Source organism: Haliotis rufescens, unplaced genomic scaffold (assembly GCF_023055435.1).
Source record: "Haliotis rufescens isolate VD_foot unplaced genomic scaffold, xgHalRufe1.0.p SCAF_6, whole genome shotgun sequence".
NCBI lineage: Eukaryota > Metazoa > Mollusca > Gastropoda > Lepetellida > Haliotidae > Haliotis > Haliotis rufescens.
This window is the reverse complement of record NW_025964334.1, coordinates 31,273,971-31,287,702: the sequence shown is the minus strand read 5'-3', so window position 1 is coordinate 31,287,702 and position 13,732 is coordinate 31,273,971. Positions and strand designations below refer to the sequence as shown.

Genomic DNA, 13,732 nt, shown 5'->3' with positions numbered 1-13,732 from the left:
ATGAACAACTGTGATTGCAGCAATACAGCTGAAATAGCGTAAAACAACATTAACTCAGTCTAATGCCTTACCCTTGTGGAAGACGTAGGATCGTTCACAATAAAATGCGATGGTCGAGGATGTATGTGTATGGTAGCAATTGTGTCCCTACTAATGAACATGCACGAATAATGAACGTTTTTATATTGTATTACATTCATTATTTGTTATGTACACTACCAGCGGAAAAAAAGTAAGTAAGTTTAAAATAAAGTTCAATAAAAATAATTTTACGCCCATTTTTGCTCCGGTGAGAGCTCCGGTGGTTGTGCAAGGGTCTGCAGGCGTTTTAGCGACGCCTGCGTTACTCAACATCGTCAAATTGGGTTTGGAAGTGTAATACTGTGGAGTGGCATCACAACTCTTGGGAGAACACAACTGGCAATTTGAGGCTACCGAGACGACATCGTTTGAGATCATGTTCTACCCGTTGTGCAACGTCACGTTGCAGTAGGATGATGTCAAGTTGCACGTGTTGTAAAATACTTTTTGAGGCAGCATAACATCGCTGTATTTCCATGGCCGGCTCCCCTATAGCACATGTTTGGGACAGGACCAGAACCAGCCGGTAACACTAGTTCAGTTGGGCCAATCTTTGACTGACATTTAGAACAACATCCCCCAGGCTGTTTTCAATCATCTGGTGTCTTCAATGCGCTGCCACTGCCTCGCAAATGGTGATCACCCGATATTGACCTAATTGTCTCCTATAGCAAGGTTTGGTATTTGTCAATGCAGTTGGTGTGAAAAAAATATTGATCAGACGATTGATCAAGTACTATGTTATTTGTTCAATAAAATTATGTTTAACCCACATTATATGAAGAACAGGGGAGAGCTGGAATTTTATAGAAGATTTATGAAAGTAAATTGTTCCCGGAAAATCTTGAAAAATATAATGATGCATTGGTTGCATAGTCACGTGATACAGATACGTTTTTAAACAATATGTTTACATTTACCCACGTCAAGGTTTTCTTGTTTCTACAGTAAATGTATTTAGGTGTAAATATTAAAACTTACCACTAGAGAATAATCAGTCTCGGTTACCTGCCGAGTGGGAGTCTTAGGCAAACAGTGGTTAAAATTATGTGATTGGGTCACTGAAAATCAGTGATGACGCCAGGTGTTCGCGAAAAGGTTAAGCATGCCATAATTGCTAACTCAATGCGTAACGTTTCACAGTAAACTACGTTTATAACGAACATGCTTATAACGAACTGAACCATATAACGAACTTTTTTTTAGTCCCGGCCATTTGTTGTATATATGCTTATAACGAACTACGGTTATTACGAACTAAAATTAGTTGTCTCTTTGAGATTGTTATAACCGTAGTTTGCTGTAAATGACTAATGCGTGTTCATGTAACACTTAGAGGAGATGCATTCACGTTTGAATTCGACGATGTTCCTATACAGAATACTAACAACATCACACTCTGATAAGTGAACAATACCGTTTATTTTCAATGGAAAAACTGACATTTTAAAGCCAGAAACTCAACACGTCATCACAGTATGGAGCACTGCTACACTAAAAGGGGTCACATAATCACATTACTGCATTTGTTCATTGCGTCAGGACAAGATTCGGCTTGCAAGTGATCGAGTTCAATGCCTACATCATTGCGCCAGCAGCCAAAGACATCACTAAGGTTACCAAAGCAGAGACTTGACCTGCGCCGGACTGCTCTTCGCCTGAAGTTTAAGAAATAGAGTATTGTAAAACATATGCTATCTTCAATGCACGTTAGTTATGAGGTCGCTAGTTTATAGTTCACCGTGGCTAAAGGTCCATGTGTGAGTGTGGTATGGCCGTTGTCCAAGTCTTTACGTATACGTATGTCGTACGTCGTCTAATCATCTTTCCAGTCGGGCGTCCGTTAAATAAAACTTTCGACTGCCTCTCTCACCCGGCTGGGGCAATGCTTTTTGGGGACAATAGATAACATTTCCTTCATTGTGACCACGACCGTTTTGCCCGATGCAATCTCATGCCATTAATTTTACAATAATTCCTAACTGCTTGTTTTTTTTATGAATGTGTCGTTTTAATTTTAGTAGGAATTGAGGTTCAGTTTTTGCCGTTCTCAAAATAGATTGATGAGTCATACTGATCCTAGATTTGTCCAGATGACCGGAAGTAAAGTAATGTCGCATCTCTGTAAAACTACGGTAAAAATTCAATGGATAACGGTTACTTCCTAAATGCGAAAATAAGACCGACGCTTAAGTGGTTACACATGTATGTGATCACTTTACATGTGAATGTGCTTCTGTATGCATGCACAGGTATTGCGATATAATTTTAGTCGGACTGCATTGTAACTTTGTTCATTGGTAAATTTTCAACTAATAACATGTGCACTGGTGTAACAATTTTCGAGTAATTCTGATGTACTTATAGCTTTCGTTGGACTAAACTGACGTCCACAGGAAACGTAACCACTTTAAAAATTGCAAACATTTAAAAACACAGGTTCCAACTAAATCAATGCAAAATACATCGTCCAAACACAACAATGCTCAATGCAGAAAGTGATACACGTCCACGGCACGGGGTTTTGTTTGTTGTTCGTTTGTTGTTTAAAGCTGCACTCAGCAATAGTGGGGTTTTTTTTAAAATGCGAAAAGATGAAGAAGACGTGCCGCTTGGGTAGCCGAAACTACACGTGCAATAAGGGTATATAAATGAATGTACGACATGTCAGACACTTACATTGATAAGAAACTACCACAGAAATGCCACGACTGACACCGCGAGCGGACCCTGGGTATGATACAGATGGGAGCCATCCATGTCCACATTGCTAGAACGTTTGGTTGCTCCCGTGTTGCTGTAACTAACCTGATGCAACGTTACAGACAGAGCGAGCAGATATCAAACAGGCCACAACATGCAGACTCAGAGTAACTACGCCCAGTGAAGACCGGTACTTGCGTATTTTGCATCTCCTGAATCGATTCCTGACAGTAACGTCATCAGCAACGAATGCCTTAGGGCATAAGTGTAGTCGACAGACAGTGACCAAGCGACTCGGAGCTCAAGGAATTAGGGAATACAGACCTTACAGAGGACATTCATTGACAGCGCAAAATCGTCGTCAGAGATGGACATGGACCCTGACTGTTCTTGTTGGCAGCGACGTGACTGGCAGAGGGTCGTCTTCACTGATGGAAGACGGTTCTGTTTACCGCCGAAGGGGAGAATGAATGGCGACATGCTGCGTTCAGAAGGCCGTGTCACATGGTGGAGGGGGTTATGGTGTGGGGAGGAATTTGTGGTTATGTGACAGCTCAGCGTTACATGAGTGACATTCTTCGCCCGATCGTCCTAACATTTCTACAACAGCTGCCTTATCACCATGACGACGTCAGACCCCATACAGCCCGAATCTTACAAAAACTTGCACCCAACAACGTCAACGTGTTGCCGTGACGTGCACGCTCCCCAGACATGTCCCCCAGAGAACACATCTGGGATGTCATGGATCGCCGTCTCCGAGAGTGACCACGTCTCCCAACCACGAACTGGCCTTTCAAGAAAAATGAATACGTAACCCACCTGACGTCATCAGACGACTGACTTAATCTGTGCGCCGGAGATGTTTTACGTGTCTTGTAGCAGGGGTAGGTTGTACACGCTATTAATGTGACGTATCACTGATCTTGAGCGAACTTAGATGTGTGTGTTCTTTGTCCATTACGTTGAAAGACGCCTTTGCTACCCTACCTCAATTCGTCATGCCAATTTAGGATGCTGTATGACTGTTATTTTAAATGATGATTTCGTTGAGATTTTGATCTTTCCAATACAATGTACTTGATGCATCTATCTTTTGTGGTTTTTAAACTAGAGTTATTTATAACTATGATAAAGTTTCTTTTGACAGTCAATTTACATTAATTGTGACATTGAGCACAGGTAAAATAATCAGCAATTGTGTATCAGCTGTGGTAAAATAATTCGTTGTTTCGATCCAGTTTAATATTCTCTCATGTTCAATGCTATACTCACATCCAATGCACTGGGTGGCAACAAGGTTAGTCGAAGCTTTTGTCGAAAGAGTTGCGACACTTTCGTCTGCACATCCTCCAGATGCTGCCGGTGCAAGGCATTTTAGATACGCAGCCAGAGCTCTGAGAAGAAATCACAAATGCGGAAATGATATTTACCACAAGTATTTACATAAAGTACATACTATGTACATTAACTGTTAAATCAATATGATAGTTATGTATAGTTAATGGATAACGTTACCAATAATGTTGTGTAGGTTTTACCTATATAATATATATATACCTATATAATATAAAATGTAGCTATTTTATGTAGCTACAGTGACAGTTTAAAAAAAGACTTACGTGCACTTTCCAGATTTAGATGTTTGGTCGGTTCCCCAAAATGTCTTCTGACATGCACACGCCTCAACGGCGTCCAGGTCTGGAAACCATTTATTGGGATATTTAACTCATGTGATTTGCAGGTTTATGTAGTGTCGTGTATCAGCTTACGTTCTGATAAATTATATGAATTGATGAAGTGCAACAATGTGTATGTAATTTCTTTGAGGTTACAGGAATGAGATTGAGAGATTTCGTTTTTAGGCAGTAGCGCTGTATAGCATTACATGTACATATATGTTATGAAATAGTCAACAAATTCACAATTGCGTTTCATTCATTCTTTTACCGAATACAGTTGGCAAGTGTCTTTTACGCCACCAAATATGGAAGTGCCTTTAGAAGTTGAGTACATTATCATAATTACAGATTTCAAATTGAGATTACTATTGGGGTAATATTGCTACATTAAGTATCTATTATTGGAATGCGTTCTAGTTTACATGAGGTTGTGTACTAATTTCATCAGTTATTTAGCGTATGTTCAGTTTATGCATGATTGGCATTATTACCGCAGTTCGTTGCAATAGCGTCGTGGTCGGCTTTGACAGCTGCAGCCTCTGTCGCAGTTAGTGGACATCCTGCATCTGTGAGGGCTGATGACTCTAAACAAGTCATATAGGCTTTCCAGGCTCTAAATTATATCATCATATATATTAGTATAAGAACTTAGTGGAAGGTTAATTTATATTTATATTCACTTATCGCATAAACCCAAATGTTTCCATTAAAAACTCTCTTTTAACCTTCATAGAGTATTAAACCATATGTATAATAACTCCACAATGTTTCAGTAAATCTGAAACACTTCGTACCTTTTAACCATGAACCATGAACTTAGGATTGGAAATAGCCATAAATTTCACAACATAAAGTTAATGTATCCTAAAAGACATGATTTGAGTGAAAGTCATTAAACATATTCACTGAATAAACACGAAATCTATAACGCAGCATGCTTAATATACTCAGAATTTGTTATGAAAAAACGTATATCCCTAGATATGTCTTGATAAGTTACAATACCAACAGCACTAGACCAACTATCCTTAACTCGTTCTTAACTTTGTTCTTAACTTTAAAAGGTAAACATAGTGGTATCCTTTGATTCTATATGTTTTAGTTTCAGTGAGTGTCAACGGCTACTATTAGTATTTTCTATTTCAAACGACATATTTAGATGGCTATTTCTTATCATATCTAACATGAAGCAGAGGCATACTTACGTGCATTTCTTAGTATCATCATCTTTGTCAGCATCGCTGTAGGTAGTCTTGCATTCTGTGCATGTTGTTGCCTTTGTGTGGCCGATACAAACTGATAAAAGGAGGTCGTATAAATGAGGAAATAATACATTAAGGTCGATCTGTACATGATTGTCATAATCATGCATTTAATCATCATGGCATAAACGTGGCATAAAATAACCCACGCTGGATCACGGTTTCAACAAATCACATAATATCACAAACAAATTTGAAAATGTAAAGTTTATCTGCAATCCAGCATTTATAAACTTGAAGGTTTCATTGGTTTGAGTTATAGTTTAAAGTTATTCTCACTTCGTCTATATCGGCTGAAAGTGGATTAAGAGAACGTAAGTTAAAAATAACTGCTGTATGAAACAACCAAGTGGCCGATAGTTTCACCATCGATCATTCGATGACTCTCCCAACATGACAATCGATCTGTATGTAAAATAATACTCTGCTTTTATGCGCCTCTTATAAAGAAGTTTTACGGTACTATATGTGTATTATCCCCTGGAGTACGTGCATAAATGATACCAATTTTGAACGAGCATATTATGATGACATTTATGATAATTGTTTGTCATAAGTAATTATATTAATTGCCCTTTTCATATAGAAACACTAAACTGGGGTGTAGTGAAATTTTGAATAGAAATATTTTTGAAGGGTTATCCTAAGCTTTTCCAGTTTGCACACCTTGTAATTTACTTCAGCGGTATTTGGTTACTTGTAAACATTACGCCAACGACCTGAACGCTCCCAACACCAGCCCCCTTACCCCTTCGAGTAAGTAGACCATAAGAAGGCCGAAACGGTCACGGGATCAGCTGACTTAAAAAAAAACCTGCCAGTATAACTCTCTAAAACCACGCTGAATTTCGTTAGAATTACGCTATCACAAGAGGATATGTGTGCCAACATAACTCATGATTAGGACAGCTTCATAGAACACAGCATCTTATCAAAATCTCTCTCCTGGCCATCGATGGAACCACACGCAGATAAATCATCCGCTAGAAGTGTAATAATATAACTACGGTAATAACATTCACTCACAGTACCACTTTATCTGTCTTCACCTATCTACCTCTTCTATCTAGAGAGCATTGCTCGATTTGTATATGTCTTCTCACGAAGGGACCAGAAGTAGCCTCGAAACGTTATATATAAAGAATACAGATTTTAAATATTAATCCATGCATATATATTCTTATGTCCCTTTTATGCTGTTGTCTTACGCCACCGTCAGCTGTTTTTCAGCTATATCAAGGCGGCTTGTAATAATCTAGTCTGGGCCTGATATGTCAATGGTTGATATGATGAGGAACGTCCAACGCCATCCGGCAATGAACCAATTCATTCGCCTCCATAGCAAGGATCATCGTGACCTATTATCATGCGGATCCTCTTTTGTATCTGTGGGCTTCAAACATCTAAATATGTATGAGTCGTATTTCCGATGGGAAGAGTACAGATCAGTCAACATTAACAGGGAGAATTACTCTGTATTAATTATAAACACCTGAGTGCAGGACCTGCTTACCCTTTTCGCTAATACCTGGTGTCATCACTCATTTTCAGTGATCCATTCATATAATTTTCACGGCTGCTTTGCCTTTCACGCCCAATGGAATCTGTTTCGTGGGATAATCGAGCCTGGCTATTCTCTGGCGTTGGCGTTTTTTTATTATATTGGATTACCGTCACTTTAAAAGTAGCTCAGTTATTTCAAAGCGTGTTATCTTGGCTTGGAGGAAAACCCAAACCCGAGGCAAGCAAAATAGCTTCTCTGATGAAACCAACGAGCACGGGTATGATGCTGACAAATCGAGAAACATAATCAAGTCGAACCGGGATTCGAACCCACTATCATAGGTTTCTGGCAAGTCATAGACACTACAATTCGCATTACAGACAGGGCCAACCATGCCCATCATTAATGTCCTGACCCTGCCAACAACTAACAACACGTACCGCTTCTAAGATAATCATATCACAACCAAACAAACCATGCGCATGCGAGTTTATACAATGTTATTTAAGCTATGCTAAAAAGAAAATCCCAACTCATACTTACCAACAAAAACAACCAGTAGACGGAACATTTCTCAGCAGTGGAACCAGACTTTGAAGATGTGACTCCGATGAGACAGCCAAATCCCAGCTCTTATATACCTTGCGGTATCCATACCTAAAGTCTTGTCTCGCCAAAACAGCAACTGAGACCATGGAAACACAAGACGTTTTTGTGTAGGTTCTACTGGTATCTTGGCAGTTAGTTTTAGAAAAACAGATCGTTGAAAAGTCTTAAGTCTTAAGACAGATTTGTTGCTTCCCTGTAGGTGCAGATCACTGATGGCAATAGACATAAAAATTCACTTTCCATTGAGATGCACTAAGCACCAGTGATTTTTTTTATTGAACAATGTGTTTTGCGCTTTCAGCAGGTTTCCCGGAGCCACAACACTTAACTTGGATTTATTGTACATACCTTTTTTTAGAGGCTGAAAACTTTTTTAAATCAGTATAGATAACCATTTACAGGTATTTGAGTACTTGAATAGCCAAATATATGGACACACAGCGGGTGTATACATGGTTGCACTTAACTTAAGAATGAATGAAAGGCTTAGCAATGCAGAAATGGAGCAACAAACTGTAGGTAAACTGGCTCACGAGTTTCTTACTTGCTCCTGGCAACTTAACCCTTACACCACCCTTGATTCTCACCATGCCCCTCAACCTGCTCATAGGAGGATATTTTATTGAACTAGGAGCAATGGTTAGGTTTCGTTTAGAACCAGAAGGGACTTGCACACATGCACGCGGGCACATTTGGAACGGAGCCAGTTACAAATATTGTTAAAAGTCACTGAAAGAAACTTTGGCCTTACTCTAAGCTGCGCATCTGTAGGCATTTTAAAACAGCTGAGTACGGAATTTTCACCGACATCAACGTAGCACTTGAGCTTATCTTCGACATGGTAGATGTTCTCACCTACCTTCATCTGTAAACCACAGAGTTTTCTCCTATTGCAACACCCTTAAAACAAGCAGCTTATTGATTGAACATTTTATTATGACACAATGCATGAACTTGTAAAAAATAGCATATCATAATTTACCTCGAAATGCTACAATATGGATATCTAATAGTATGACTATGCAACCCCAATGTTATATAAATAAAAAATATGTACATTTGCAAGAACGAGTTATTCAAACAAATAATATGTTTATGTGTTGTAACATGTTAAAATTTTGATGAATCGAAATGTATCGCCGCAGGGCTCCAGATAATGCTTTGAGACATTAAGTATTAGTAACAAATTAACATTCACTTTGGGTACTGAAAGTATTCTTTGGATTTTTTAATATGTTCGTTTTTGCATCTATGTGAAGAAATACAGGTATGGAAAGGATACACTGAGGTACATTATGAGTCACACTATTGGATATTTGAAAGTTTTTGTATTTGTATTTGTATTTGTATGCAGGTTACTCTAGATTCACTGGGCAATGGTGATTTATTGTTGCGTATAAATACGCAGCTTATCTGGAGCTCTGTATCGTGGCATGTGACAAGTGCACCTGGCGCAATCACAAGCACACCAACGCCATTGTGTTTTCAGTTGGAAGGTTAGACAAATTCAATTTTTTTTAAATACCTCTCTCAGGAAAGAAGTTCAATAATCTGAAGATAAACTAGCAGACATCCAATTAAGAAATAAACGCGTAGCTATATGTACCATATGGGTTGACAACAAATAGGTTATTTGGTCGAGAAAAGCTGATTGATGAAAGCACAGCAGAGGAGAAAACTGTAATGTTGGATATCAATAATCAGCTATTATTGATCGGTTAACAGTAAACAGTAAAATTGAAAGGGTAGTTTTTTTACTTCTTGTCGTGACCTGTCCCACGTTTTTCGTGCATGAATTGTGTATGGTTGTCTCAGAGAAAGACTTGATCGCCTACATGTAATCAGAACATGAGTCGTGTATGTCGGGTCTGTATTTCCATAACTAATATTGTTAAAGCTGGAAGTGCGCTGTACATATGTAAAGAATCGTCGGGTATGGTAAGGGACCAAACATTTAATACTGATGTGGGCATGGGGATTTTGTTTAGAAACTAGCCGTTTTTTTCGACCACAGCTGCAAAACCGGATATGTTTAAAATGAAAAACATGAGCCTGAATATTTTTTGTGGCAGGCAAGTTCTTTTTGCAAAAGTTTGAAGCATAAACATTTTTGTCAAGAATTTGAAAAAATGTAGTCTTTGAGTGCTGACTAAGCGCCAGTACAGTTTATTTTTTATACACTATTGCTTGAAAAGTGAAACTCAAACATGCAAAAATCAACTGAGAGGTATATGTTTCGTTAGCCACTCAGTATCTATTCTATTACTCAGGGACTGCAGCCGTCACATGTTCTTTAAGGTATGTAAACAAATAGAAAAGAAATGGAGATGATATTTTGATGATTTGAGGGTGCTGGGAATAGCACAAAGATTTTAACTATCAAATAAACACCAGTCGTTATTCCTTCATGCCAGGTTCATGTGTGTGGAAACTGGAAAGATTACATGTTCCAATACGACAGCAGTCCCATCACTCAGTTTATTGTGAATAGCTCTAAAGGTATAGACAGACCATAATGAACACTATCCAAGATTTAGGTAACATAGATATCTCGTGGAACTAAATGCTATTATTTGGTAAAGTAAATAAAAGCGACTGAACCCTTACAATATTCATAAGACATTGTACATCGGGATGATACTGGAAATAACTGGGATATTCCCTTGTAAGTCATTTGCAAAACAGGTAGTGTTTTGACAAGTTTAAATCCCCCGTTTCCAGAACCATTTAACATTAAAGGCACCAAATATTTCGACAGAGGCCGGCAAACTGAACTCATTGATCGTGAGCTGTGTAGACTGCTACCGTGCACTTTTTCTCGTGAGGTCCAAATCTATTTTCCCATCCCCAACTTTAAACCGGCTGAGACTGCCCTCTTATATGTAGATCCAGGGTCATTATTCTGTATTATATATGTCGTCAAGCTCAAAAAGAAGGGACTGTCTCATTCTGATCAAAACATTGTTAGCCTTATTATTATCCTGACTACAATTTTGCGACGAGATTTTGATGATCACTATTGCCTTGTCCGTGCATGTATATACGATTACGACATTGACTCGACCATAACATATGTTGTCTAGAGATTTCACTATTACTTCAACAGTGTCAACAGTAATAGATTTAGAAATAATATGCGAGGACCCTGATCTTGATCTGACTTACAACTGACTCGGGTTGATATCTTTAATGTGGACCCAGGTAAAATTAGCAACATGTACATTGTACTTGAGAGTAAGTATTTATCGTTAAATTTTAACGTCAAATGAATTTGCATCTATTCATAATAATCAAAGATGTAAACCTCGTTTGCTATATTTCACAGGCGCTTCAGTGCTGGAACATGTTAAAGTTTTCTTGAATCATAATGAATTTTAATACAGTTTTTAGAAGAAAGTAAACATAGTAACTACACTCTACAAAAAAAAACCGCACAGGTAGATTTTTAGTAAATTTATTGTTCTTTATTAAGTCGATATATCTAATGTAATAACATAGATCAAAATATGAAATTTTGGAGCTCGATAGTCACATGTTGTCGTTGTACAACTGTTCTTTGTTATGTCACATAAGGCCACAAGGTTGCACTGAACTCAGTATCTCGTGTGACCGCCCCTGGCAGCGATCACGGCTCTGCATCTCCTTGGCACTGACAGAATAAGTGTACGAATTCTGTACTGCGGAATTCTGCGCCATTCTGCTTGCACCGCGTTGGCCAGTTGTGGGAGTGTTTGCGGTGTGTTCTGACGTTGGCGTACACGTCGATCGAGTTCATCCCAGAGAAGTTCGACTCGGTTGAGATCTAGAGATCTCGACGACCAAGGCAAGGCGTTGATGTTGGCATTATGAAAGTAGTCTACCGTGACACAAGCTGTGTGCAGTGGAGCGTTGTCCTGTTGAAACAGCTCCCCCTGGCGGTCAATGATTGGAAGAAGGTGAGGTTTAAGAAATTGATTCATGTAGCGATTTGCTGTAGTATATGGCCCCCCTACACCATGACACTACCGCCACCGAATTTGTCGAATTCACGTACACAAAGTGGGACAAAACGCTCATTTCGACGACGATGAACACGTTGTCTTCCATCTCGCCGATGAAGAAGAAATCGTGATTCATCGCTAAACCAGACTCGTCTCCAGTATCTCAAATTCCAAGGCTGTAAAGAATGGCACCAACGCAAGCGTCGCTGTCGATATATCTGTCGCAAAACAGGGACTATAACTGGTCTTCTAGGTCGAATTCCAGCCTCGCGAAGATGGTTCCTGACAGCCTGGTCCGATATCCTCCTAAAACCAGGGATGCGTCCTGCAGTCTCCGTAGCTGTGGCATTGCGATGACGTAGGTGGATTAGTCGAATGTAGCGATCCTGTGCAGAAGTGGTAACTCTTGGTCGGCCGGAACTGTGTGTACCGGCCCCAAAGGCGGCAAATGGTGCTGTGGTGGACGTTGTGGCAACGAAAGAATGCGATTCCCCTCTTTGGACACGTCCTATGACGGTGTTCCGAACGGCAGCGCTGAGTCTCGGCATTTTCGAACTTGAAAAATTTTGACAATTGAATGACAAATTATTGGCTTTTGCTTGCCTTTTTATAGCTTCTACCACGAGTTACGAATGCCATAACTTACACGTGCATTCTGCTTTACTGTTTTCCCCCATGACATTATTTAACAAGTGTGAAAACAATGCCGTTTAAGACATTGCAAATCGACAATGGCTGCGCTTTGACGCACCGGTTGTCGAATATCAGGCCACCAACATTTTCCAATAAAATATATCCAATTTATACACCGGACTTTTTGTGTAGTCAGGTTCAGTGAACTACATACTACTCGTACCTGTGCGTTTCTTTTCTTTTTGAAGAGTGTATATGTTCTTCAATTTTACAATAAGCCGTCCTGCTGACGATTCCAAATTCCGCTGTTTTCATGTTCAACGCTTCTCTGCTCATATCTCAGTCTCAATGCATATGGTGATACAGGGTCGTTGCCGCAGGGCTTATCGGGAAGTACTTTAATTACTGGTCTAATTCACGGTTTGACAAACATATTTCGATCTATTACTCTTTTCAGAAAATACAAGGGACACCTTTTTTAAGGTTGAGAATTGTTCTTTGAAATGAGGTGCGGACATTTTATGTCATAGATGTATTTTCATAACCAGATATAGTTCTGAATCATATAGTAAGGCTGGTACAGCTAATGTGTCAAAGAGTTTAAGTTGGAATAATGGACAAATTATGAAATCTGCTTCCTGCTTTTACATAGTGCATAACTTTCATACAATTTTCGACCCGTGAAGATCAAGGTTAGAATTGGTTTTCAGCCACCCATGCTTGTCGTAAGAGGCGACTAACGGGATCGGGTGGTCAAGCTTCCTGACTTGGTTGATGCGTGTCATCGTATCTCAGTTGCGTAGATCGATGCTCAGGATGTAAGTCACTAGATTGTCTGGTCCACACTCGATCATTTACTGACCGCCGTCATAAAGCTGGAATTCTGCGAACCGCGGCGTTGAACAACAAACTATCAAACAAATCATACTTAATAATCTGTCAACACTCTTAATTGAATTATAACATATTTTCTTTATTTCTATGGAAATCATAACAGTACATTTACCATCTATATGTAGATGTATATGTTGAATTTCCGAACCCAAGGAACAGCAATCGCTGCAATGATATACATCGAGTAGTTGGCTTGTGCTCGTTCACTTGCAAAAATATAATATTGCTTTTAATCAAGATATATCTGGGGGCACGGGCAGATCAGTCATCTCATTCCATTTGCAGAGGTGCGTTATTTGGGTGTGATTAAAACCAAAAATAGTGGGTTTGAATCCCAGATTCGACCTGACTATGCTTCTAGATGTGTCATTACCATGCCCTAGA

The 13,732-nt window shown here is 39.2% G+C and overlaps 1 protein-coding gene across 1 annotated transcript; it reads right to left on the bottom strand.

The window, feature by feature from the left end:
* Window positions 1–1,484: 1,484 nt before the first annotated feature.
* On the bottom strand, window positions 1,485–7,879 carry LOC124128796. Its single transcript, XM_046492264.2, has 6 exons — window positions 7,776–7,879; window positions 5,672–5,762; window positions 4,958–5,079; window positions 4,407–4,485; window positions 4,060–4,181; window positions 1,485–1,739 (listed from the first exon to the last, which is right to left on the bottom strand). Exons 1-6 carry the CDS (start codon window positions 7,801–7,803, stop codon window positions 1,660–1,662), a joined length of 522 nt encoding a protein of 173 aa, XP_046348220.2. The 5' UTR covers window positions 7,804–7,879; the 3' UTR covers window positions 1,485–1,659.
* Window positions 7,880–13,732: the final 5,853 nt, after the last annotated feature.

What these genes read in the sequence shown, in the direction of transcription:
- LOC124128796 (XM_046492264.2), bottom strand. Translation starts at nt 7,803, where the DNA reads ATGTTCCGTCTACTGGTTGTTTTTGTTG. An exon ending in TCTACTGGTTGTTTTTGTTG is followed by an intron (nt 5,763 to 7,775) that starts GTAAGTATGAGT and finishes TCCTTTTATCAG; the next exon opens with TTTGTATCGGCCACACAAAG. An exon ending in GATGATACTAAGAAATGCAC is followed by an intron (nt 5,080 to 5,671) that starts GTAAGTATGCCT and finishes GATATAATTTAG; the next exon opens with AGCCTGGAAAGCCTATATGA.